Source organism: Coregonus lavaretus (genome assembly GCF_964263955.1).
Source record: "Coregonus lavaretus genome assembly, chromosome: 13".
Taxonomy (NCBI): domain Eukaryota; kingdom Metazoa; phylum Chordata; class Actinopteri; order Salmoniformes; family Salmonidae; genus Coregonus; species Coregonus lavaretus.
Window position 1 is genome coordinate 13614332 of NC_140000.1, and position 27683 is coordinate 13642014.

The 27683-nt window shown below is 40.4% G+C and overlaps 1 protein-coding gene across 1 annotated transcript; it reads left to right on the forward strand.

The window, feature by feature from the left end:
* Nucleotides 1-4676: 4676 nt before the first annotated feature.
* LOC311140637 (B-cell receptor CD22-like) lies at nucleotides 4677-27683 on the forward strand. Its single transcript, XM_084175781.1, has 10 exons — nucleotides 4677-4743; nucleotides 20085-20160; nucleotides 21178-21540; nucleotides 21727-22017; nucleotides 22274-22525; nucleotides 22675-22935; nucleotides 23052-23148; nucleotides 23250-23336; nucleotides 23476-23551; nucleotides 26895-27683. The coding sequence occupies exons 2-10, from the start codon at nucleotides 20106-20108 to the stop codon at nucleotides 26958-26960; spliced, it is 1548 nt and encodes a 515-aa protein (XP_084031907.1). The 5' UTR covers nucleotides 4677-4743; nucleotides 20085-20105; the 3' UTR covers nucleotides 26961-27683.

A 27683-nucleotide genomic window follows, 5' to 3' on the forward strand; every position in this document is an offset into this window, starting at 1 on the left:
CACTTTTCAAAGATGAATACGTTTTGTGCTCTTGTAGGAAGCAATCACTCCCCTATTTCTGACTACAAATGATCTATAACTGGGCTAATAACTCACTAACTTGCAAAGGATATGAACAAAATGTGCACACATGGCTACATGCAGCTCTCACTTTGATCTCAAAACAAGCTCATCTACACACGACCGCTAATGCTGTAAACACAGTCCAGTTCAAAGTAAATGGCACAGATCCATATATGGCAATGGTCTATTTGCACATAAGCCTACTGCAGCTCTGATTGTTTATGCCGCAACAGTTTGTGTAGAGTACGGTTTGTGCAGAGTATGGTAGAGTAGTGCATGTCAAGACAATAGAATCCTACTCCGATGTGTTCTGCCTACAACAAAATCTGTTTTATAGTTTGTTTTGTTTCGGTATGTTGCAATGAAAGTGGCTAATATTGCATTGATTCGATCACAATTGCCACAGTAAATGGCAACGTTGATAGTGTTAACAGGGAAAACTCTAGAACTGCGGTCACCAACCTTTTCTGAGTCAAGATCAATTTGAGTCAAAATGCAAGCCGAGATCTACCGCTCAGATTATTTTTTAACATGACTTAAAAAATGGAAGCCTATGCAACATTAACCAATTAAAAACAGTACTACAGCAATGAGGTTTGTGCAGTGAGCTCTAGGCCCGATATATTATCACTGCATATTGTCTTTGCTTGAATTGCCCTGCCAATGCATTGCTGTTCGGCCATTTCTTTATTTACTGGGCTGATGGTGACAGCATCTGATGGCCAGTCTCAGCAGAGGGAGAGAGCAGCAGACTGAGGTCCGCCACCGCTCTCCCTTTCCTCCGCTGACACTGACCATAAAGGGACACCGTCTTCCAGTTGATGGCGAAACTCGAATCGCATCGCATTATTTCTGCCTCATGTACAAATTCATGTTGTTACTCCTATGAACAGAGAAAGTGAAATATTCCTCGATATTAAGAAAGTCCAAAGCCACTAATAATAACAACAACGCAAGCCTATAGATACACTTTCCTACTCATTCATTACTGCTGCAGTGCTTGTTGTAGTGCTGAGTGGAAATACCCTTACGAAAACAGATTGCAGTCAGAGCACAGTATAACTGCAGTTAGAGTGCAGTATAACTGCAGTATGCTGCAAATACTGTATCCAATATAACACAGTTTTTTTTGTGCAGTAATTTTGCAGTGTAACTGCAGTTAAAGTGCAGTATAACTGCAGTTCAACTGCAATACTCTGTAGTTATTCTGCAATTACTGCGTCCAAAATACCACAATTGACTTTTTTCTGCAGTTCCAAAACTGCAATCTTTTTTTGTAAGGGTAGGAAGAACGTGCATTTTATGGCTTATAAAAGTGTTGAATACAAAGTGTTGACTGTGCTGAGTAAGAACTTAAACATGAACTCACTTATAAAATCAATCTCTTTGCTAGTCTCTCTAGTCATGGTTTTAAACGTTTTGAAATCTCACAGTATCTGTAGCTTTCTTATATGTCTGCTACTTTACTGCAGACACCGTTATCTGAGCCATCCGATTGGCCAGCGGTAGACCTATAGTGCACCTAATTTGCTCTCTGAGCCCAACAGGAAGGCAGAGTTTGTGCCTTCAGACACATGAAATGGTTAAAAATGGCAACAGTTCGCCTACCCGGTGTGCAGGGCAGCTGATTCGGGTGCACCTACCACCAACAGTCCGAGACGAATAAAAATAAGTAGGAACACAAGGCTTTATCATTGGGTTTTTTACAGAAATGTTTGGCGGTCAACTAGGAATGCCTTGGAGATCGACCAGCTCTAGAGAGTTCAGTGAAGTTCAATCTCATGCTTCTCTCTCTGTGGGCTGATATTTCTGTGCAGCAGTCCCGGGGGGGCTGAGCGGCAGGCTCGTGGCTACTCACGCGCAGCATAGAGGGAACATTGGACAGAAATACTCAGTTTCATCAGCTGTCTGGGTGGCTGGTCTCAGACGATCCCACAGTTGAAGAAGCCGGATGTGGAGGTCCTGGGCTGGCTTGGTTACATGTGGTCTGCAATTGTGAGGCCGGTTGGACATACTGTCAAATTCTCTAAAACGACGTTGGAGGCAGCCTGTGGTAGAGAACTGAACATTAAATTATCTGGCAACAGCTCTGTGGACATTTCTGCAGTCAGCATGACAATTGCACGCTCCCCCAAAACTTGAGACATCTGTGGCATTGTGTTGTGTGACAAAATTGCACATTTCAGAGTGGCCTTTTATTGTCCCCAGTACAATGTACACCTGTGTAATGATCATGCTGTTTAATCAGCTTCTTGATATGCCACACCTGTCAGGTGGATGGATTATCTTGGCAAAGGAGAAATGCTCACTAACAAGGATGTAAACAAATTTGTGCACAACTTTTGAGAGAAATAAGCTTTTTGTGCATATGGAACATTTCTGGGATATTTTATTTCAGCTCATGAAACATGGGACCAACACTTTACATGTTGTGTTTATAGTTTTGTTCAGTACATATTATTATTATTTAATTTGTTTATTTATTCTGATTTATCAGGAGGTGCTGCAGCACCCATCAGCACCCCTAACTCCCGTGGCTATGTCTGTGATCATAACCTAGAACCCTTTCTGAGTTGCTAAAGACCATTAGCCTACATTCACTCTTGTTGTGTCATATGAAGAGAATGCATCACATAGTGAGCCTAACTCTATCCACAGGAAAGAGCAGAAAGACTCCAGCAGTGAAATCCACACAAACTACTACACCAACAATCACCTATATGGCAACATGGAGGTATGTACTGTAGGCCTACTGCAGACATTTACAGTAGATATCTGAGAAGAACTTTGCTCTAAATACAAAGGATTTAAAAAACAATAGAGGTGTTGTTGATGATGATGATGATACGATATCTCTGATCTGGTTTCCTGTAGGCTGAAGAGGATGGCGACCCATACCAGTGTGATGGTGGAGACGATGCAGTCTATGCTAACGTGTGAACCCAACAAGAAGAATGTGGAAGTCAACTGGCTCAGTGGGCATGGTCCTCAGTCTTTTAAAGGTTCCAGTAAAATATTAACATTTTAACCCAATGTAGCAGAACAGGTGACTGCTTATATCTGTTAGCTTTATGGTTCTTGTGGCTAATGAATATGGTACATTCTTATTTGGGCTGTGGCTTTGTGAATTGGCTTTTACAAGGCTTTTGTTTAATATCTATGGCTTGGGTAATTCAGCAATGTTTTTACTAAACGTTAAATATGCACAATCAAATATCCAGTATTTAACAATAGCTTGTTTCACACTTCCCCAGCTGTCTGTTGCAATTGTGTCTTGAGGGTAATCTGAGGATCTGAATACGAGTGTGGGACTTTCAGTGTTTCTCCACTTGGGGTTGCTCTTTCATTTATTGAGATTTTCAATGTCTGTTTATTTCCATAGGGTTTGAGCTATTTCACAATACTGCTTTTGTCAATATACTGTAGCTTTAGGTTTATTGACCCGCTCTATAAGAATATACCAGTAACAGTCATCTCCTCCTGTCCCAGAGGGTCCAGCGGCCACATGTCCCACTCTCTTGGGAAGCTGTCCCAGGGCCGCCGCAAGGAGGACAAGGCCAAGCTGGAGGAATTCCTGGCTAAACAGGAAGAGGATCTGTGGGCGGTCCCCAAGTACGGCTGTGCCGGGAACAAGCTGGAGCATCTCACTAGGAGCAGCTGCATCCGTTACGTCCACCTGCCCATTTCATGCCCTCAGACCAGCAGTTTCTGTTTTAACAGGGGAGAGATGTGTAACCCAGCCTTTGTAGATGACCAGAACTCCTGAGTCACCCAGGAAAGAACCATTGACTTCTGTTTTCCATGGACAGCTATACACTAATTTGAAAACTGGAAGAATACCTCTGATGCTTAGAGTATTGGGAAGAACTTGTCCGAAATGAACTAAACCTGTAGTCTCATTTCTGAGCCTGTTGGGACATTGAAACTCGGGACAGCAATGTCTTTAGGTCAGGACTTACTGTACACTTGTTTTTACTCTATTTAAATATGTTAATTTTGCAGTATTAAAATTACATGGTTTTTTTCTCCACTTCATTTGTTTGAGTTGGAATTTCTTTGCACATGGAAGTCAGGATTTCCTCTTGACCATATGACTACAGTACCCAGAATATGAATATATCAGATATGTTACATAGACAGACCATGAGAGGGAGCAAGGGGTGGTGTGAAAATAGTAGATTTACACAAGGCCTTTGGTCTGATTCTCTACTGTTCTCTCCATAGAGTGTACTCACTCACTCCTCAAGAATACATAGAATAATGAAGACACATCCTGTGTAGGCTACTACATGCAACGCATAGCCACTGAAAGATGAAAATAGGACACCCATAGGGGTTTTGATAGTGATAGCATTGAAGGGTCAGGCTACACTCAGGAATACCAAAAAGTGTTACAGCATTTGTGTTTAGCACATTCTTTACTTGTAATCTGTTAATTACTCACTGTTACATTCAACACTTTATCATCTTAATGGTAATGTTTAGTTGATGCATTCAGGTGCTATAACCACTATCTACTGTATGTATGAGGTCCTACAGTTAGACCACTTCCTGATTGAGTCACTGCTCAACTTGATGCAGGAAAAGCCCTACATGACAAGCGAGGGAGGGGCGCTCTATGTTGAACCAGCACTTTCTGACCATACACATATCTACTCGAAGACCAGACATTGTTATAAGGTAAAGACCATTTTAATAATCGTGTTAGTGTAGGATATATACTGTATGCAGCATTTTTGCTTGGAACTGTTACTGTATTTAGAATTGGGCATGACTACTGATCTTTATCAATATTAAGGGATAGATTAGTGAAATATGTCTACCTAGTCACAGCCATAGAGATCCTATTAAATTACTAGAGGGGCTATGTCATAAACCCTCAAAGTTCCAGAATGTATGAAAATGCCAGCCATTGTGGTCAGGGAGAAATCCAACCCAGTCTATTTGGAATTAATGGCAGTAGAGGCATAGGTGATGCATTTCCTGCTTTTACTTATGCAGGAAAATAAAAGTAAGGCATGTGATGTATCAGAAACTGTGTAACAGAATTATTGTTAACCTTCAATATTGCCATATAATTTGAAATACTGTATATACAGGTTTTATACACATTTTCAGTATAAATAGCCTCTTAAATATGTAAACAGAGGTATGTAAGTCCTATCATCAACTGATTTCAGCCAGTGTATGGCTGTGGATTGACTGCATTGTTTGAATGGAATGTTGGCATATTGGCAGTAAATTTAAAATAATGTTGGAATCATTCCACTTAAACTGGCTGGCTAGCTAGCTTATAAACATACTGTGCAGATATTCTTGAAGTTGATTGTTTTAAACAATATCTTATCATAGCACACTGGCTGACCATTGTTGACCACACTGGCTGACCATTGTTGACCAACTCCCTCAACAAAATGGCTGACCTTTTATAAGACCTTTCATGTCCATTCTAGTATTATCTTCCCAATTCTATGGTCACAGCACAGATCATGATACAGACTGTGAATCACTTGATAACAAGTACATTGTTTGAAAGAAATTGTGAATTACAATGCATATGATAAACAGTTTGATTTAATTGTGTGGGTTTTAGTGGTACTAACTGAGTGTGAGTAATAGCCCTGACTAAAGTGAACATGGGGGAATGGTACAGGATACAATTGTATAAGATTTAATACTAATTTCAAGAGATTTTACCCGTAGCTTCTGAAAACCTTTGAGTTTGGAATGTGGAAAGCAAAGTCAAAATAAATATTGTAAAGGACATTACACTTTAAGAGGTTCAATCAAATAAAGGTTTATTGGACACGTACACAGTTTAGCAGATGTTATAGCGGGTGCTGCGAAATTGTTAGGTAACAAGCTCCAAACAAAATGTCAAACAAGTACAAAAAAATAAATATTAATAATAAATAAATCAAGAAATGTCAGAACAAATCAAATTAACAACCCAAATAGCACTGTAACAGTAATCCAAAAGCAATCTATATAAACTGAGTGAACAAAACATTACGAACAACTTCCTAATATTGCGTTGCACCCCTTTTTGCCTTCAGAACAGCCTCAATTCGTTGGGGCATGGACCCTACAAGCTGTCGAAAACGTTCCACAGGGATGCTGGCCCATGTTGACCCCAAAGCTTCCCACAATTGGGTAAAGTTGGCTGGATGTCCTTTGGGTGGTGGATCATTTTTGATACACAAGGGAAACTGTTGAGCGTGAAAAACCCAGCAGCGTTGCAGTTGTTGTCACACTCAAACCGGTGCGCCTGGCACCTACTACCATACCCTGTTCAAAGGCACTTAAATCTTTGTCTTTCCCATTGAACCTCTGAATGGCACACACACACAATCCATGTCTCAATTGTCTCAAGGCTTAAAAATCATTCTATAACCTGTCTCCTCCCCTTTATCTACACTGATTAAAGTGGATTTAACAAGTGACATTAGTAAGGGATCATAGCTTTCACCTGGATTCACCTGGTCAGTCTATGTCATCATGAAAAGAGCAGGTGTTCCTAATCTTTTGTACACTGTTTTGTACCCATATATATTAAAGTGAGCTATGTCAAGAATCCGAATAAAAGTAATTATGCTGTGTGTATAAACAGCGTCATCAAGGCAAAGGGTGTCTACTTTGAAGAATCTTAAATTTGATTTGTTTAACACTTCTTTGGTTACTACATGATTCCATATGTGTTATTTCATAGTGTCTTCACTATCATTCTACAATGTAGAAAATAGCAAAAAATAAAGAAAAACCCTGGAATGAGTAGGTTTGTCCAAACATTTGACTTGTACTGTATATAAAATATAAATGTTTCAAATGAAATATCCTTGGGATGTTCTCCAAACACTCTCTAAACTGTTGTGCACAACATCTGTAACAACCACCATAGAACATTCCCCAAAAGTTCTCATTAGGTTTCCAGGTAATGTAATAACACAATGTGCCAGCAATGTTTTTCCAGCAAACCAAAATTGGTTCTGTGAAAGTTCCCAGGACATTCGTTAGTTGGCAGCAAATGTTCTCATAGCACAAAAACTGTCTAGTCGTGCTGATGATATAAAGGTTACCAGAATGTTTAATTAGGTTGTGGGAACAGTCGGATGGGAATATTGTAGTGACATGACAAGAGATAGGTTCCCAAAACACTTAAACTGTCCAGTTGTGCTGACATTCAGATAAAAATTGTATTGGGGTGCACAAAACACTCCTTTGATGTTGCAAGAATGAGTTGCCTTTCTGAGTTCTTTAAAGGTTCCCAGAACATTTAATTCAGTTATGGGAGTTGTCTGGGATGTTGCAAGAATATTCTTGTGATATTCGCGAAAGCTTGCGCATAACATTCCCACCAAGTTGCACAATGTTCCACAATTTCCAAATAAGTCCGTTTTTATGACGTTCATAGCATATTTGTTTTAGGTTTAAGCTAATATTCTGTAGATGGTCATGCAATATACTTTTTAACTTGTCTTGGAGGTCCTCAGAACATTTAAAGAACATTTAGAAAATGTTCTATTTAAGTTATACATAATATTACCAAACCATTCTCAGCATGCTAATTTAATGGCAATTCACATTTGAGGACTGTATTGAAGTTTTTATTTAATTCATAGGACATTTGAACAGCATTTAATCATACAATCACAACCACATTTTATACACTTTATACACAATCTGAACATTATTTCATTCATAGGACATTAGAAAAGTGCAGGGGCCTATTGGCCATTAGGCAATTCTGGCAAATGCCAGATGGGCTGGACAATTTTTTTTGTTGGGTGGGCTGGTCGAAATTGACACACACAAAAACAATGGAAAAGGTGACATGGCTGGCAGTCCATGGGCCAGTTAAAACAGATATTTTGTTTTAGCTTTTTGCACAATTTCTCTGTTATACTATCTATAATGAGCTTTTGGCTGGTCAGTGGGCATGGCTGGCTCCCATACCAAGATGGGCTGAGCTGAGGTCATTTAAACTCACATTCAAATTCAAACATGGCATCAGGAAAGAAAGCTGCTCCGACTCTGTCCACTTAGATCACAGCCAAGATCATGGATGGAAAAAAATGGAAAGGGTGCCTAGAAACATAGAAAGAGCACATTCTACATTGTCACGTCACTCAAAACGTCCTATTTTTTGGCTGGCTAAAACAATGATTTGAATCAAACAGTAAAGTGCACTATCATCATGATGCCTGTAATGAAAGTGTCTGCCCTGCCCTGCTGTGCCTGTGCCCTCGCTGGGGCCTGCTGCTGTGATGAGTGAGCCACTCTCCTCTCCTCTCCCCCAATGTGTTCGAGAGAAAAATGCCTTCTGATCATTTGCGTTCTGATCATTTAACATTTCAAAATGCAATTTGGGACAAACACAGCTTTGGAAGCTTCATCCCCTTGTTCTTGTCGAAGTGAGGAGGGTGTCAGCTTTCTGTAGCTATCATTTTTATTTCTCAACTTTCAGTATTCAGCTCAATAGCAACTATTTTACTAAAAATATAATTTATATGGCTTTGAGATACTGAGCGGCTCGCGTGCTAAATGCGCACCGGCTGTTGCAAGGACATACAGTGAGGGAAAAACCTATTTGATCCCTTGCTGATTTTGTACGTTTGCCCACTGACAAAGAAATGATCAGTCTATCATTTTAATGGTAGGTTTATTTGAACAGTGAGAGACAGAATAACAACAAAAAAATCCAGAAAAACGCATGTCAAAAATGTTAGAAATTGATTTACATTTTAATGAGGGAAATAAGTATTTGACCCCTCTGCAAAACATGACTTAGTACTTGGTGGCAAAACCCTTGTTGGCAATCACAGAGGTCAGACGTTTCTTGTAGTTGGCCACCAGGTTTGCACACATCTCAGGAGTGATTTTGTCCCACTCCTCTTTGCAGATCTTCTCCAAGTCATTAAGGTATCGAGGCTGATGTTTGGCAACTCGAAGCTTCAGCTCCCTCCACAGATGTTCTATGGGATTAAGGTCTGGAGACTGGCTAGGCCACTCCAGGACCTTAATGTGCTTCTTCTTGAGCCATTCCTTTGTTGCCTTGGCCGTGTGTTTTGGGTCATTGTCATGCTGGAATACCCATCCCCAACCCATTTTCAATGCCCTGGCTGAGGGAAGGAGGTTCTCACCCAAGATTTGACAGTACATGGCCCTGTCCATCGTCCCTTTGATGCGGTGAAGTTGTCCTGTCCCCTTAGCAGAAAAACACCCCCAAAGCATAATGTTTCCACCTCCATGTTTGACGGTGGGGATGGTGTTCTTGGGGTCATAGGCAGCATTCCTCCTCCTCCAAACACGGCGAGTTGAGTTGATGCCAAAGAGCTCGATTTTGGTCTCATCTGACCACAACACTTTCACCCAGTTCTCCTCTAAATCATTCAGATGTTCATTGGCAAACTTCAGACGGGCATTTATATGTGCTTTCTTGAGCAGGGGGACCTTGCGGACGCTGCAGGATTTCAGTCCTTCACGGCGTAGTGTGTTACCAATTGTTTTCTTGGTGACTATGGTCCCAGCTGCCTTGATATCATTGACAAGATCCTCCCGTGTAGTTCTGGGCTGATTCCTCACTGTTCTCATGATCATTGCAACTCCACAAGGTGAGATCTTGCATGGAGCCCCAGGCCGAGGGAGATTGACAGTTATTTTGTGTTTCTTCCGTTTGCGAATAATCGCACCAACTGTTGTCACCTTCTCACCAAGCTGCTTGGCGATGGTCTTGTAGCCCATTCCAGCCTTGTGTAGGTCTACAATCTTGTCCCTGACATCCTTGGAGAGCTCTTTGGTCTTGGCCATGGTGGAGAGTTTGGAATCTGATTGATTGATTGCTTCTGTGGACAGGTGTCTTTTATACAGGTAACAAGCTGAGATTAGGAGCACTCCCTTTAAGAGTGTGCTTCTAATCTCAGCTCGTTACCTGTATAAAAGAAACCTGGGAGCCAGAAATCTTTCTGATTGAGAGGGGGTAAAATACTTATTTCCCTCAATAAAATGCAAATCAATTTATAACATTTTTGACATGCGTTTTTCTGGATTTTTTTGTTGTTATTCTGTCTCTCACTGTTCAAATAAACCTACCATTAAAATTATACATTGATCATTTCTTTGTCAGTGGGCAAACGTACAAAATCAGCAGGGGATCAAATACTTTTTTCCCTCACTGTAGGTAGTAGCCCACAACTGCAAAGTTTTTTAGGACATTACATTTACTGTTGGATGAATACATGGCTAGCAGTGGATATTATATTTAGAGTTAATTATCTAGTAAATGTGTTTTGAGTTTCCACTTCCTCAGGTGTTGAACCCCAAATGAATTAGCCTATGAAATTAGTTAATGTTCATAAAGATGTATGTAATTAATCTCTATTGAAAACATTTTTTTATCTGGAGTCTTATTTTGACAGTAAAACATAGCAACCAGAGTAGACCCCAGGTGATAAACCGAAGATTATCGACACAGACATTGCCTTCCTTTTACCAAAGCATTTTGTTTATGTCAGTCATTTTTGGTGACATTGCTACACAACGTTCCTGTAGATTGTTCTAAAACCATTATTTGGTCAACATTAATTGTGGGAAAAATACAGTTTTCAAAGCAACTACTATTGTTCTAGTTACAGAGAGGAGAGTCACAGCTTTCTGTGAGTATGTCATTTATTTCCCACCTCTTAATATTGAGTTCATGGCAGGCACCACTTTACAACAGGAGTAGGCTGTAGTATGGTTTTGTATGTGCTTGCGGAGCGGGGCAGAGCATGCCATTTGCAGTGAATAGGCTTACATCAAGTAGTTTAGGCCTAGCGCTGGCAAGTTTTTGAAGAACATTATTAGCCTACATTTACTGCCTACATGTCTATATAGCAACAATATCATATTTAGAGTCGTCAATCTAGTTAAGTGTTTTGAGTTCCCACTTCCTCATGTGGTGAATAATATAGCCTATAGGCCAATATGCACAAAGATGTCGGCAAATTCTCTGAAGAGCCTAAAATAAATCTGATCATTCTGGATCCTATTTAGACAGCTTGCACATCAAAATATCAATCATGCATTCCCTGGATATGTTGGATGAAATAGTTTGCTTTTTGAATCATAAGCTACCATCTAAGGCATCTTACTTGGTACTGGAAAACATTTGTCAGTTTTTTTATTATCGCAGAATAGCTAAATGTATCACGATATCACGTTTTGTCCATATCACTCAGCACTTTCCAAAAATATAATTTATAGTAATTTATCTCTTAAAAATGTGTCAATTTATCCCGATATGGATTTTTGTCCATATTGTCCAGCTTTAAACTATAGTCTAATTGTCAACCCAAAGTTGATCACAATGTGTCTTTTGATTGTCTACACCAGTCTAAAAATGTGGGCACAATCAGAATGTGGACAAGATCAGGACAAAGGATGCAAATTAGAACCAGGTATAAATGGGGTTTATGAGTGCTGATCTAGAATCACTTTGCTTTTCAGATCATATACAATTTGACAGGGGGGACAATATCAAGCGTCTAAAATTAGGAATGATATTTGGTGCGTTTTTTCTTTAAAAACGTTTCAAGTACATAGCATATGAGAATGGGAACATTTTAATAACTCAGAAATTGTGTTCTGTGTCCTGATTGACCATATTAGATTGAAAATCCCCATGCACTACCACAGCGATCCACTGGTGGCGCAGAGGATTAATGATTTTGCTGCAGAGTTGAAGATTGCAGGTTCAATCACACATTCTTTAACCATGTTTGTTTGTTTTAAACTGTGAAAAGGAGGCTCAGATATAATCTAATAAGTGAGGGGAAGGTTTTATTTCGTCCGGTTTTATAAATCCAGTCAGAAATGCAGAATTGAGAATAACTGTAAAAAATAAAACATTGTGTAAAAATTGACTTTTCAACTTTTTAAAAACACACCTGATATAATTCCTAATTTTAGACGCTTGATATGGTCCCCCCGTCATATTGTTCATGATCTGGAAAGCAAAAGTGGTCCTAGATCAGCACTCATAGTCTTGGATACTTTGTAAATATGAGCCCAGAAGTACACAGCATATAAAGAGGACGGGTGAAGTGATGTTGAATAACCCAGTTACCAGTATTTCCCTGTTAGTTATGTCTAAGAAGGCTAAAAAGGAAGCATGGAATTCCTGATTGACCGTACTGCCATGGCTATATATTGAAAAAATAAAATGTAATAGAGTGTCCTTGTTGGTTCAGAGGATAAAAGACATGAATCATGAAGTTGGTACACTGATATATACATCCTAAATACAGGTACCATTTTATTTAGTTTTATCTCTGCAGGTTTGTAATCTGATTTATTATAGCCTGGTGGAGATAGATGCAACCACTCTAAGGCAGGACACATCCAGGTTGAGACTTGCTACCAACAGGAACATGGAGCTTATTATTGTTTCCTTTACATTGCATAATACCATTTCAAGAGTGTAGTGTCTAAACAGTTTATGACTTTGCTGACGTTTGCAAATGGTGTGTTAGAGGAAGTTGACTCAGCTTGCGGAAGCATCTGGAAAGCATTATAGGGGCCCCCTAAAATAGAGGAAGTCTGTTATGTGAAGGCCTGGGATTGGTTTATGGGAGAACCACCCATATCATGTTACATATTATAAATACCATGGTTGGAACAAAGGACGGAGAGGAACAACATATTAGAGATTGGGTCAGTTGTTCTCCAGATGTCTGCAGGAGTCTGTAAATTGACGCTGAAATCTTTGATGTAATAAACTATTATAATCAAGGACAGTGTCAGCGGATTTCTTGTCATCACAGCATAATTAGCATCGTTATCTCGACACTACAAGAGCTAATAGTCCATTCATATAAGGAGTGGAGAGGCTCTAGGCACCATACACCTGTCTACTCCTGGAGTAACTCCCTGTCAGAATAAAGTGTGATTAGAGGGTTAGGCAGAAGGCCCTGGGCCAGTGGGAGGTCAAGGATGAGGACTCTCTCTCTTTCAAGGACATGCTACCTCTATTTGTCTCTCTCCAGATGCTACAAAGACAGCATATTCCAAGGACCTCCAGTGACTTTCACCAAATACCTGCAATCTCTCACGAGCACAGAGAAGTAAGCTCCACTCATAATAGTATACTTGATGCACTATGTAAACCTCCTTCGCTATGGCAGTCTGCCTTTGTGATGATGACATAGCATATTATCCAGGGCCATTGGTTGGATTTACTGTACTCACTCCAAAACTCATTTACATTTACGTCATTTAGCAGACGCTCTTATCCAGAGCGACTTACAAATTGGTGCATTCACCTTATAGCCAGTGGGATAACCACTTTACAATATGTTTTTTTTTCTTTCATTCTTTGGGGTGGGGTAAGGGGGGGTTAGAATGATTACTTTATCCTATCCCAGGTATTCCTTAAAGAGGTGGGGTTTCAAGTGTCTCGTGAGGGAGCTTGTGGTGCCAGAGCAGCGAACAGTTTTGACTGGGCTGAGTGGGAACTGTGCTTCCGCAGAGGTAGGGGGGCCAGCAGGCCAGAGGTGGATGAACGCAATGCCCTCGTTTGGGTGTAGGGACTGATCAGAGCCTGAAGGTACTCATGCTCTCTCCTCCCTGAAAATGTCTCCCAGACTTTAAGAAAAATTTACAGTGGGGAAAAAAGTATTTAGTCAGCCACCAATTGTGCAAGTTCTCCCACTTAAAAAGATGAGAGAGGCCTGTAATTTTCATCATAGGTACACGTCAACTATGACAGACAAATTGAGACATTTTTTTCCAGAAAATCACATTGTAGGATTTTTAATGAATTTATTTGCAAATTATGGTGGAAAATAAGTATTTGGTCACCTACAAACAAGCAAGATTTCTGGCTCTCACAGACCTGTAACTTCTTCTTTAAGAGGCTCCTCTCCTCGTTACCTGTATTAATGGCACCTGTTTGAACTTGTTATCAGTATAAAAGACACCTGTCCACAACCTCAAACAGTCACACTCCAAACTCCACTATGGCCAAGACCAAAGAGCTGCCAAAGGACACCAGAAACAAAATTGTAGACCTGCACCAGGTTGGGAAGACTGAATCTGCAATAGGTAAGCAGCTTGGTTTGAAGAAATCAACTGTGGGAGCAATTATTAGGAAATGGAAGACATACAAGATCACTGATAATCTCCCTCGATCTGGGGCTCCACGCAAGATCTCACCCCGTGGGGTGAAAATGATCACAAGAACGGTGAGCAAAAATCCCAGAACCACACGGGGGGGACCTAGTGAATGACCTGCAGAGAGCTGGGACCAAAGTAACAAAGCCTACCATCAGTAACACACTACGCCGCCAGGGACTCAAATCCTGCAGTGCCAGACGTGTCCCCCTGCTTAAGCCAGTACATGTCCAGGCCCGTCTGAAGTTTGCTAGAGTGCATTTGGATGATCCAGAAGAGGATTGGGAGAATGTCATATGGTCAGATGAAACCAAAATAGAACTTTTTGGTAAAAACTCAACTTGTCGTATTTGGAGGACAAAGAATGCTGAGTTGCATCCAAAGAACACCATACCTACTGTGAAGCATGGGGGTGGAAACATCATGCTTTGGGGCTGTTTTTCTGCAAAGGGACCAGGACGACTGATCCGTGTAAAGGAAAGAATGAATGGGGCCATGTATCGTGAGATTTTGAGTGAAAACCTCTTTCCATCAGCAAGGGCATTGAAGATGAAACGTGGCTGGGTCTTTCAGCATGACAATGATCTCAAACACAACGCCCGGGCAACAAAGGAGTGGCTTCGTAAGAAGCATTTCAAGGTCCTGGAGTGGCCTAGCCAGTCTCCAGATCTCAACCCCATAGAAAATAAAATAAAATAAATAAAATAAAATCTTTGGAGGGAGTTGAAAGTCCGTGTTGCCCAGCGACCGCCCCAAAACATCACTGCTCTAGAGGAGATCTGCATGGAGGAATGGGCCAAAATACCAGCAACAGTGTGTGAAAACCTTGTGAAGACTTACAGAAAACGTTTGACCTGTGTCATTGCCAACAAAGGGTATATAACAAAGTATTGAGAAACTTTTGTTATTGACCAAATTCTTATTTTCCACCATAATTTGCAAATAAATTCATTAAAAATCCTACAATGTGATTTTCTGGATTTTTTTCCCTCATTTTGTCTGTCGTAGTTGACGTGTACCTATGATGAAAATTACAGGCCTCTGTCATCTTTTCAAGTGGCAGAACTTGCACAATTGGTGGCTGACTAAATACTTGTTTTCCCCACTGTACATGTGTCCACCCCCCTATCCCCAGGTGAGTCTACTGGGCTATGAAACTCTAGCGCAGCGCATCAACAAACCTGCCACCCTGTTGTCAGCTTCCCGCAGACCATTCACTGAGGAAGGATGGTGTTATCAAGGCTTTCAAAGGCCACATTTTGGGGATGACCAAATGCAGTAAAGTTTTGTTTAAAGAACTAATTTTAATTTTAATTTTAATAAAACAATAACTTTTTCATAGCATGTTTGTCACATTGGTCTTCACGTTTACTAACTTCTGTGGTAACTTAAACATCAAGACAAATACACTTAGAGCTTATGATTCAACAGGTCTAAAATACAACAAATGCAAGTCTCATGTCCAGTGTGAAAACATTTTTATCCATGTACAGTACAAGTCAAAAGTTTGGACACACCTACTCATTCAAGGGTTTTTATTTATTTTGACTATTTTCTACATTGTAGAATAATAGTGAAGACATCAAAACTATGAAATAACACATATGGAATCATCTGGTAAGCAAAAAAGTGTTAAACAAATCAAAATATATTTTGTATTTGAGATTCTTCAAATAGCCACCCTTTGCCTTGATGAACTCTGCACACTCTTGGGATTCTCTCAACCAGCTTCACTTGGAATGCTTTTCCCAACAGTCTTGAAGGAGTTCCCACATATGCTGAGCACTTGTTGGCTGCTTTTCCTTCACTCTGCGGTCCGACTCATCCCAAACCATCTCAACTGGGTGGAGGTCGGGTGATTGTGGAGGCCAGGTCATCTGATGCAGCACTCCATCACGCTCCTTCTTGGTAAAATAGCCCTTACACAGCCTGGAGGTGTGTTGGGACATTGTTCTGTTGAAAAACAAATGAGAGTCCCACTAAGCCCAAACCAGATGGGATGGCGTATCGCTGCAGAATGCTGTGGTAGCCATGCTGGTTAAGTGTGCCTTGCATTCTAAATAAATCACAGACAGTGTCACCAGCAAAGCACCCCCCCACCACAACACCTCCTCCTCCATGCTTTACGGTGGGAACTACACATGCAGAGATGATCCGTTCACCCGCACCGCGTCTCACAAAGACACGGCGGTTGGAACCAAAAATCTCCAATTTGGACTCCAGACCAAAGGACAAATTTCCACCGGTCTAATGTCCATTGCTCGTGTTTCTTGGCCCAAGCAGATCTCTTCTTCTTATTGATGACCTTTAGTAGTGGTTTCTTTGCAGCAATTCGACCATGAAGGCCTGATTCACACAATCCCTTCTGAACAGCTGATGTTGAGATGTGTCTGTGACTTGAACCCTGTGAAGCATTTATTTGGGCTGCAATTTCTGAGGCTGGTAACTCTAATGACTTATTCTCTGCAGCAGAGGTAACTCTGGGTCTTCCTTTCCTGTGGCGGTCCTTATGAGATCCAGTTTCATCATAGCGCTTCATGGTTTTTGTGACTGCACTTGAAGAAACTTTCAAAGTTATACGTTTTACACTTTTTTGGTTACTACATGATTCCATGTGTGTTATTTCATAGTTTTGATGTCTTCACTATTATTCCACAATGTAAAAAATGGTAAGAAAAATAAATAATAACCCTTGAATGAGTAGGTGTGTCCAAACCTTTGACTGGTAGTGTATATTAGACACATCACACGTGTGTCAACCAAAATATATATATATCCAATACAAGAATAAAGAATGGGACAAGTAGACAAATTGTATATAAGTCAGTGCTTGTGTTTGTATTAGATTGTATGAATTTGAGAGGTTACATACAATACATTGGCAGAATGGCTTTACTCGTTACTGTTATTCATTATTCACTGTGTTTTTATTCCTCATGTCACTTTCTATTATTATTCATTTTGTACCTTTATCTTTATCTCTGCATTGTTGGAAAATGACCCGTAAGCATTTCACTGTTAGTCTACACCTGTAGTTTATGAAGCACGTGGCAAATAAAATGTCATTCAATTTGATTTGAGAGAGAGAGGGACTGTTGCTGTACTCCCAGGTAAGGCCCTTGCTTTCGATACCACTATAGGCCCCAGTATTCAGTCAGGCAGCTTGAAGAGGATGTGCGTTACCATCCAGGCCCATGTAACAGCATGCAGTGGCATGATAGTGAGATGACCATAAATGCATTATGTGCTTTTCATCACCAAAGCAATGTTAGCATGAACAATTGAACCCTTTTGTTAGTGTGATTGATATATGAAAATTCACATAGAATATTCAGTTCATAAGCATTAACTGTAATACCCCCAGGGTCCTGTGGTGAAACGACTGCTGTGCAAGGTATTGGGCAACAACTTTCTTCCCGGGCCCATATTCACAAAGAGTCTTCAGATTAGGAACAGTGATCTAGGACCAGCTCCCCCTTGTCAATTTAATCATATTCATTGTGGTCTAAAAGGCAAAACTGATCCTAAATCAGTACTACGCTGAGATGCTTCATGAAAACGGGCCCATCACCTGAAATGCAACACCAAAAACATTAATAAGAATTAGCTTAGTCAGTCAGTAACTTAACTAACTAATGAAACACTCATGTAAATGTGCACAAGCCTATTCAGCCAAATTGCAGTGCCTTCTGAAAGTATTCACACCCCTTGACTTTTTACACATTGTGTTGTGTTACAGCCTGAATTTAAAATTGATTAAAGTAAGATTTTTTTTGTCACTGGCCAATACAAAATAATGTAATAGTGGAATTATGTTTTTCAAAATGTTTACAAATTAACAAAAAATTAAAAGCTTAAATGTCTTGAGTCAATAAGTATACTGAACACAACATAACAATTTCAAAGATTTAGCTGAGTTACAGTACATATAAGGAATTCAGTCAATTGAAATAAATAAATTAGGTTCTAATCTATGGATGTTACATGACTGGGCCAGGGCTCAGCCATGAGTAGGCCTGGGAGGGCATAGGCTCACCCACATGGGAACCAGGCCCAGCCAATGGGGAGCCAGGCCCAGCCAATGAGTATGAGTTTTTCCCCACAAAATAGTTTTATTACAGACAGAAATACTCCTCAGCACCCCTCCCCCCCTCTCCCCTCAGACGATCCCGCAGGTATAGAAGCCGGATGTGAAGGTCCTGGGCTGGCGTGGTTACATGTGATCTGTAGTTGTGAGACCGGTTGGACGTACGTACTGTCAAATGTTCTAAAATGACATTGGATGTGGCTTATGGTAGAGAAATGAACATTGAATTCTCTGGCAACAGCTCTGGTGGACATTCCTTCAGTCATCATGACAATTGCACGCTGCCCCAAAATATCTGTGACATCTATGGCAAGCCTAAATAAGTTCAGGAGTAAAACATTGCTTAAGTCACATAATACGTTGAATGGACTCACTCTGTGTGCAATAATAGTGTTTAACATGATTTTGAATTTACCTCTGTACCCCACACATACAATTATCTGTAAGGTCCCTCCGTCAAGCAGTGAATTTCAAACAGATTCAACCACAAAGACCAGGGAGGTTTTCCAATGCCTCGCAAAGAAGGGCACCTATTGGTAGATGGGTAAAAAACAAACAGACATTGAATATCCCTTTGAGCATAATAATAGTAAGCCATTTAGCAGACACTTTTATCCAAAGCGACTTACAGTCATGTGTGCATACATTTTTACGTATGGGTGGTCCCGGGGATCGAAGCCACTATCCTGGCGTTACAAGCGCCATGCTCTACCAATTGAGCTACAGAGGACCATGGTGACGTTATTAACTACACTTGGATGGTATATCAATACACCCAGTCACTACAAAGATAAAGGTGTCCTTCCTAACTCAGTTGCTGGAGAGGAAGGAAACCGCACAGGGATTTCAATATGAGTCCAATGGTCACTTTAAAAGAGTTACAGAGTTTAATGGCTGTGTTAGGAGAAAACTGAGGATGGATCAACAACATTGTAGCTACTCCACAACACTAACCATTTTGACAGAGTGAAAAGAAGGAAGCCTGTACATAATAAAAATATTCCTAAACATGCATCCTGTTTGAAACAAGGCACTAAAGTAATACTGAAAAAATTTGGCAAAGCAATTAACTTTTGTCCTGAATACAAAGGCTTTTTTGCACCCTAAAATAAACATTGTAGAATCACCCGCACAAGTGGACAGTTTTGGGATCATATATTTTTTGATGTCCCCACTATGTTCTCACCAGACTGTTCCCACAACCTAATGAAACATTCTAGGAACCTTTAAAGAACAGATTAAATATGTTCTAGGAACGTTCTTGCAACATCAGGCGAATGTTTTATACAAACATTCAAAAATCATCAGCACGACTGGACAGTTTTTGTGTTGTGAGAATATTTGGGAACTTTCACAGAACAAGTTTTGAAATGCTGGGCCGTATATACATATAAAGTGGGTAAAACAGTATGTTAACATTATTAATGTGACCAGTGTTCAATGACTCTATGTACATAGGGCAGCAGTACTGGGTGGTAGCTGGCTAGTGACGGTGTCTAAGGTTCAGGGCAGGGTACTGAGCGGAGGCCGGTTAACCATCAAGGGAATTGTTAACTCACCTACCATCAGTCAGAGACAAAATATGGGAAGTCGTGATGGCAAAAATAAAGAAATCATTTTAGATGTCTCTGAAGGAGACCTTAGTCTCTGAAGGAGGGTGGTTATCTGACATGAACGAGCAAGAATTGTCAAACTACGCAAGTAAGTGATTTGGAGTTTAGATATTAAAAGTATCAAATGCAATGCTAACTTTCTAGTGATAATAAAATGTTCCTTATTCCTTCAGGTCCAGCACTGAGGGGAGGAGATGGGGAGTGAGAAATTACCACACCGTTTTCTTATTCATTGCATTTGGCTTGGAGGTAGGCTACAAATATAGATTCTGTATACAGTAAAAAATATTGTAGTCAAATGCAGTGGCAGTCTGTGCCGTTTATGAACATGGCCTTATTTCTATTACAGCATATTGGATGACTGTCATTCACATTCCATTCACCCAGCTCAATGTAACATCGATTGGTTTAGGCTACTACATGATGCTCAAGTTTTCCCTGTACCCATCATGAGGTTGATACAACCTAGCCTAGGAATTCATGTTTACAACGTAGGTGCACAGGTTGAGAGAATTTTGAGTAATCAAGGTGACAGACAGTGACACAGTCAATACCGCTTTGCACACTCTTGCCTGCATTTAGCTGATCTAGAGTATAATCATTAGTCCAACAGTTGCAAATGAGAGTTTCTATTGGACCAATTCAGGTATGTTTATCCCTGTTTCGTTCCGTTTGTGTCCATTTAAGAAACTTTTTTCAACAGAATCGCCACAATGAATACACACCTGATCACACGCAAACACAGTTAACTTTCATACCAGCCATATACAAACAGTTCATTGTATATACAATTCCTTCTCTATCTACACACTCTCCTCCTTTCACCTTTCCCTTTGTTTGTGGACTTCAGTGCACAACACATCAGCTGTCTGTGACCAGGTGAAAAAAACTTTCCAAGCCTAACCTTCATATCATGACTACTAACCTCACACAGCCTACATCGTTGTCACGTCATAGTCAACATAGCTGCTAGAACCAACGCGTTAGTAAACCCGCTACAATCATGGACTACAGTGTACAGTCAGCAGCAAGCAGTTAGCATTTACACCGGCGGGCCCTGGTGGCTTTAAATTAATAAAACCAAAAGCTTACCTTGACTTGGAAGAGTTCCAGCCTTGGATAGCCAGCTAGCTAACATAGCATCCCTTTCTGTTTGAGCCGGGTGTTTGAGTAGGCTGAACTAACTAGCTGCATTCCATTCATTTACTCATATTCCTTGACTGTGTCCAACACCTCTGACTAACATTTCCCCCACTGCTATTTGAGTGATGGGAGTTGATGCCTCGTCATGGACTGCTGAGGTGCCCAGCTCAGTCTCCGGCCTATATGGCTCATGCATCGTGATTCCCTGCTCATTCAACTACCCAGAACCAAAGATAAAGCCCTTTGAACTCACTGGCATCTGGTTCAAAGGCGCTTATGAGGTTATATACCACCCAGACAGCTCCAGCGTCATCAAAGACTACAAGGGTCGTACAGAGCTGGTGGGAGACCTCCGGCAGAATAACTGCTCACTCAGAATCGACCCCCTCCATCACAGTGACAAAGGACCATTTACTTTCAGGCTTGAAATCAAAGATCATAGCAAAGCTTCATACAAAGATGACACAGTCTCCATTGCAGTGAGCAGTAAGTTTCCCGTGGAAAATTGACAAGGAAGATTTTCAAATGTATTAATTATAGTATCCTATTTAACCTAATGTTATCTTATTAGCTATAGCTTCTTGTTGATTATAATTGTAATGGTACAGAAAGGACAGACCCAAGAATAAGTGGAAGCACACTGCTATAACTGTTGTCATCTCTTAATTTCAGGCTCTCCAGACCCCCCCTCTCTGTCAGTGAGGGAGGAGGTGAAGGTGGGGGAGGAGGTATCTGCCTCCTGCTCTGTGTCTCACTCCTGCCCATCTGATCCCCCTCTCCTCACCTGGAGCCACTCTGGAACACCCAGCATCCAATCACAGCAGCAGACCAACGGCCAGTGGGAAGTGACATCATCCCTGACTATTAGATCCACCATCGCTGATAACAACCAGCCTCTGGTCTGCACAGCAGCGTACAGGGGAGGGAAGACAGTGAGAAGCTCCAAGACGCTAAATGTAAAATGTAAGTGGTCCACACCTGTGTGTTAACAACACTGTTCGGAAGATTTTCACTTTCACTTCTGTGAAAACAGAATATTTCTGTGAATATGAGGAAAGTGAAACTAGAATTAAACTTACATGATAAGGAAACTAAAACTTTGTCCACTCTTAACCTTTGGAAATTAAAATAGATTGAGGGCATGTGGTTGATCCACTGAATCTGTCCTAAGATGTTTATTACATAGTAATGGAATTCTTGCTAATTATGTTATTCATAGATGCCCCAGTGGACGTGAAGGTGGAGGGAGTGTCCAGTGTGAAGGAAGGAGACTCTGTAGAGCTGAGATGCTCCAGTGACAGTAACCCTGCTGTCCACAGCTACCGATGGCACAACAGCAGAGGGCCTCTGCCCACCACGGGACCTACCATCACACTGGAGAATGTGACCAGACTCACTGAAGCCCTCTACTGCACTGCCATCAACACAGAGGGACAAGGCCAATCCAGCTCACTGAAGCTCAGTGTAGAGTGTAAGTAGATCCAGAGTTAGTTGATTCATCCACATGTTGTCACTAAGGGGCATGTCATGTCTGTGTATATAATATTAAGACAATGCTCTTGAGGATGTAGTTAGCACTACATGTTCAGTTGAAACAACTGTTCATCATTCTCATCCCAGACCCCCCTGTGATCAAAGTGGGCTCTGCCTGCACTTCAGACAGCTCCATGATAACTTGTCTGTGCATTGTGGATTCGGAGCCCCCCGGCACTGTGGAGTGGTCTCTTCCAGCAGGACCCCTGCCCAGTACCAGGGTAGAGATGCATGGGTCAGTTACCATGGTGACCCTACAGAGGGCACTAGGCTTCTCAGAGACCGTCCACTGCAATGCCAGCAACACACAGGGCAATGCCACCTTGTCCTTCACTGTGCCCACAAATGGTAAGGGAAACAGTGGAGGGAAGTGTATCAATAATTAATTATTATTATGCTATATTTATATCATAAGGAATAGTATGGGTACATTGAATAAATCATATTTATCTGTTTTTGGACAGATAAGATGTTCATGCTGTACGTTTCAATTGGTATTGCTGCATTAGTGGTGGTAGTAATACTAATTATCATGTCAGCTTGCCTGTCGACCAAGAAGGGGTAAGTTACACTTTTATTTATTTTTGGAGGGAGTTATGTAGATTTGTGTTTCTTGATAGCTGTTTTGTTCTGTTTTGATATCTTGGCATTTTTCTCATCAGTGGAAGGAGTCATAGTAACCAGCCAATAACCAGTATGCAGGACATGGATGCAGCAAAGGGTGCTTCCTCAGATCCCTCACCATCAAGGTATTTTTCTACAGGCTGTTCTATCTGTGATCATAATGTATACATCCTGCTGAGTTGCTAAAGACTATTAGCCTACATTCACTCTTGTTGTGTCATATAAAGAGAATGCATCACATAGTGGCCCTAACTCTATCCACAGGAAAGAGCAGAAAGACTCCAGCAGTGAAATCCACACAAACTACTACACCAACGATCAGCTATACGGCAACATAGAGGTACTGTATGTACTGTAGACAGAGTGTGAATTACACCATAACATTCAGGGGGGCCTCTATTGAGTGCATTCGCTTGCCCGTGCAGAGTTTTTTTCAATAAATAATAAAGACGTAAATTAAACAGTCAAAATGTATTACCTTGCAATGTGGCATGAACACAACCAGTAATGATATTTTCCTCTGATTGTCAAACAAATCACTTCAAAAAGTAAGCTACCTGTGCATGTTGGTCCACTCAAAAATAATTACAGCATCCAAACTGTATGTAGTCTATAATTGCCCCATTTGATGAATGGAAATATACATCTCTTACAAAACACCAAAAAGTTTGCCAATGACATTCAGCGATTGCCAATGATTAGGACTACATTATTAGAAAAAACGGGATGGTCACCCTAACATCAGTTGCGGTCAGTGCCGTTTAAGATGAGGGAGGACGATTGTTTAATTTTTGTACGAGCATGGTCTTATTTCTATTACAGCATATTGGATGACTGTCATTCATAGTCCATTTTAGGCTACTACATGATACTAAAATGTTCCCTATACCCATCATGAGGTTGCTACAATCTAAAATATGAATGAAAGTTTACAACCTAGCTGCACAGGTCGAGAGAATAATGTGAGTAATCAAGGTGACAGACATTGACACAGTCAACACCGCCTTGCACACTTGCCTGCATCTAGCTGATCTAAGGTATAATCATTAGTCCAGCAGTTGCAAACAAGAGTTTCTATTGGACAAATTCAGGTATGTTTATCCCTGTTTCGTTCCGTTTGCTTCCATTTAAGAAATGTTTTTCAATATTATGGACTGAATGAATACACCCATGATCACCGCAAACACAGTTTACTTTCATAGCAGCCACATACAAACAGCTTGATAATTTTCTCATTATATATTTCCTTCTCGCATCTACACGCTCTCCTCCTCTCACCTTTTCCCTTCGCTTGTGAACTTCATTACGCAATACAACAGCTTCATACCATAACCGCAACACACAGCCTACATCGTTGTCAACATATTAGTTAACATCATAGTTAACATAGCTAACATTAGCTACTAGAACTAATGTGTTAATAAACCCGCTACAATCATGCAGTACAATGTAAATCAAGCAGTTTAGCAGTTACACCGGCGGGCCCCGGTGGCAATAAATTAATAAAACCAAAAGCCTTGACTTGGAAGAGTTCCAGTGTTGGATAGCCATAGCCAGCTAGCTAACATAGCATCCCTCTCTGTTTGAGCCAGGTGTTTGAGTAGGCTAAACTAGCTAGCTGCATTCACTGGCTAGGTAAGTGAAAGTGAAACAAAAAATATAATGAAATATAGCTATCTCTCTCTTCTCCTTCATTTTTGAAGAAATGTATTTGTTCAAAACTGTTCAACTATTGTCTTTCTATCTCTTTGAGTCAACTACTCACAACATTTTATGCGCTGCAGTGCAAGCTAGCTGAAGCTTATGCTTTCAGTACTAGATTAATTCTCTGATCCTTTGATTGTGTGGACAACATGTCAGTTCACACTGCAAGAGCTCTGATAGATTGGAGGACGTCCTCCAGAAGTTGTCATGATTACTGTGTAAGTCTATGGAAGGGGGTGAGAGCCATGAGCCTCTTAGGTTTTGTTTTAGAAGTCAATGTACCCAGGGGAGGAAGGAAACTAGCTGTCCTCCGGCTACACCATGGTACTACCCTGGAGAGTGCTGTTGAGGCTACTGTAGACCTTCACAGTAAACAGTGTGTTTTAATCAATTATTTGGTGACATGGATATATTTAGAATAGTTTTATCTAAAAAGGACACCTTTTTTATTGTTTCACTATTTTTATTTTTATGAAATTCACTGAGGAGGATGGTCCTTCCCTTCCTCCTCTGAGGAGCCTCCACTGCCTAACATACAAAGTCAACTTACTAGACTAGGTTACAATGTGTATTACCATAAACTTGAAATAGGCCTACCAGTAGCCAGTTATGTAGTGATAAAAAAATAGGTGGGTAAACTCTGATTGCCGGTAAGGGGTAAAGAAATTGGTAACGCTCCCTATATTTTCAATGAATTGTTCGGAAAAAGGTGGGTAAACGGCGTTTACTTGCGTTTACCCTCCACTAGGCCTACACCACCTAGCCTACCCTCTCAGTCGAGGCAATTTTACACACATGTTCGAACACACGCAGAACAGGTAGCCTACATTCAATATAATTGAATCAAAACATGTTTTACACCCTAGTTCATGAGTTGTCCATAATTCATTAGTTAATTATTTGATTCTTCATAGATCATGTGACATATAACACTACCTTTCTTTTCCTTACATTAATGACATTTATGACAATGTTATTTGTCATTATTAAGCATTTAACAATTGAATTAGAACATTGAACTTAAACCCTGTATGAATCATGAATCTTGGAGGTCTCGGAAAATGCACTGTAAGTGTAACTATGCCTACGTAACATTTCATTATGTTTCGCCGTGAAAACAGTTCTCATGGACACACAAATCCAAAATAATGTTTGTCCTATGGCATTGCAAAATCGAATGCTTCTAACCGAACGTTAAACTCTTCTAACCGAAAGAGTCACCTTATTTAATGCGCATTTGTGTCTAGCTGTAGGCTAGTTGTCTAGTGATATTGTCGACCATCATCAGCTGATCCAGGAAAGAAAACAATATGAATAGAAAATGATAAAGCTAAATAAATGTTGTACTACTTCTGGCCACAGATGGCACAGAGAACACCAGTACCCATGCGCACCTGAAAAACAAAGCAATGAGTGCTCTAAACAACTGACAAAATCAAACAATGATAAATCAACGGATAGATCTAATGCATTGGAATAAAAGCTATTTTTATCAAGGACGCATGGCAAAGAAATTGTGAAAATCAGGAAATACAAAGGAAAATCTATGCGCAAGGAGCTCAGCCGAGGCCAAAATTCAACACTACTGGGTGGACAGCACTGCCACATAGTAATAAATAGTTTAAACCATGACAGCCATGAATGTTCATTTCATTTGGAAGCTTTTATTTTCATATTTACCACTGTAAAACATATTTACCACTACAGTTTAAACAAATAGGAGAATGGTTAAATTAGCATTTATTAGAGACCCCCTCAAAGTTGGACTTTTGTTGCATTTAGGGGAGCTAATATCTCATTCAGGGGAGCTGAGCCCCCCTGGCTCCCCTTTAATTCACACCTTGACTGTAGGCCTACTGCATATGTTTACAGCTACTGTAGAGATGTGAGAAGAACTTTGCTCTAAATACAAAGGATTAAAATAACAATAGAGGTGTTGTTGTTGTTGTTGATGATATCTCTGATCTGGTTTCCTATAGGCTGAAGAGGATGGTGACCCATTCGAGTGTGATGGTGGAGATGATGGAGTCTATGCTAACATGTGAACACAACAGGAAGCATGTGGGAGTCTGGCTCAGAGGTTCCAGTAAAATATTTTAACCTAATGTAGCTGAGCTGGCGACTGCTTATATTTGTTAGCTATATGGTTCTCATGGCTAAAGAATATGGTACATTCTTATTTGGGTTGCGGCTTTGTGTTATGGATGTTACAAGGCTTTTGTTTTTATCTATGGGTTGGGTGATTCAGAATGAACCTGATATGGATGGCTATACAGTTATAATATTTGAGAAGTAAATATATATGATTGTCTTTGAAAAAACAGTCACCTGTAATTCACTTATGTGTAACTGACACTCAGGTCAGCACAGTGCTTCTGTGGCCCCCTTAAATGTACAGACAGATACAGTATAGTGTCATTTGTCAAAACAGGCCAGATTGAGATATACTGTATGTACTTGAGATGTAGAATTATAAACTACAGTACCTTGAAAATCTGCTTCAGATGAAATATGAACATGTGTAATTTTTCAACAACAGCATAGATCAAATTAAAAAACAATGTGTTTCATTGCATTTTAATATAGTCTGTAATGTTTGTTCCTGAATCTCCCAATCTACTACTGAGTTATTTTTCATCCTTATTTTCTACCACAGTTTATGTTCTTACTGTGACACTCTGCTCCACATTGATCTGCTGTGTGGGGAAAAACAAACATCTATTATCATCATAAATCAACTTCATAAATTAAAAAAAATTTTAAAGGTC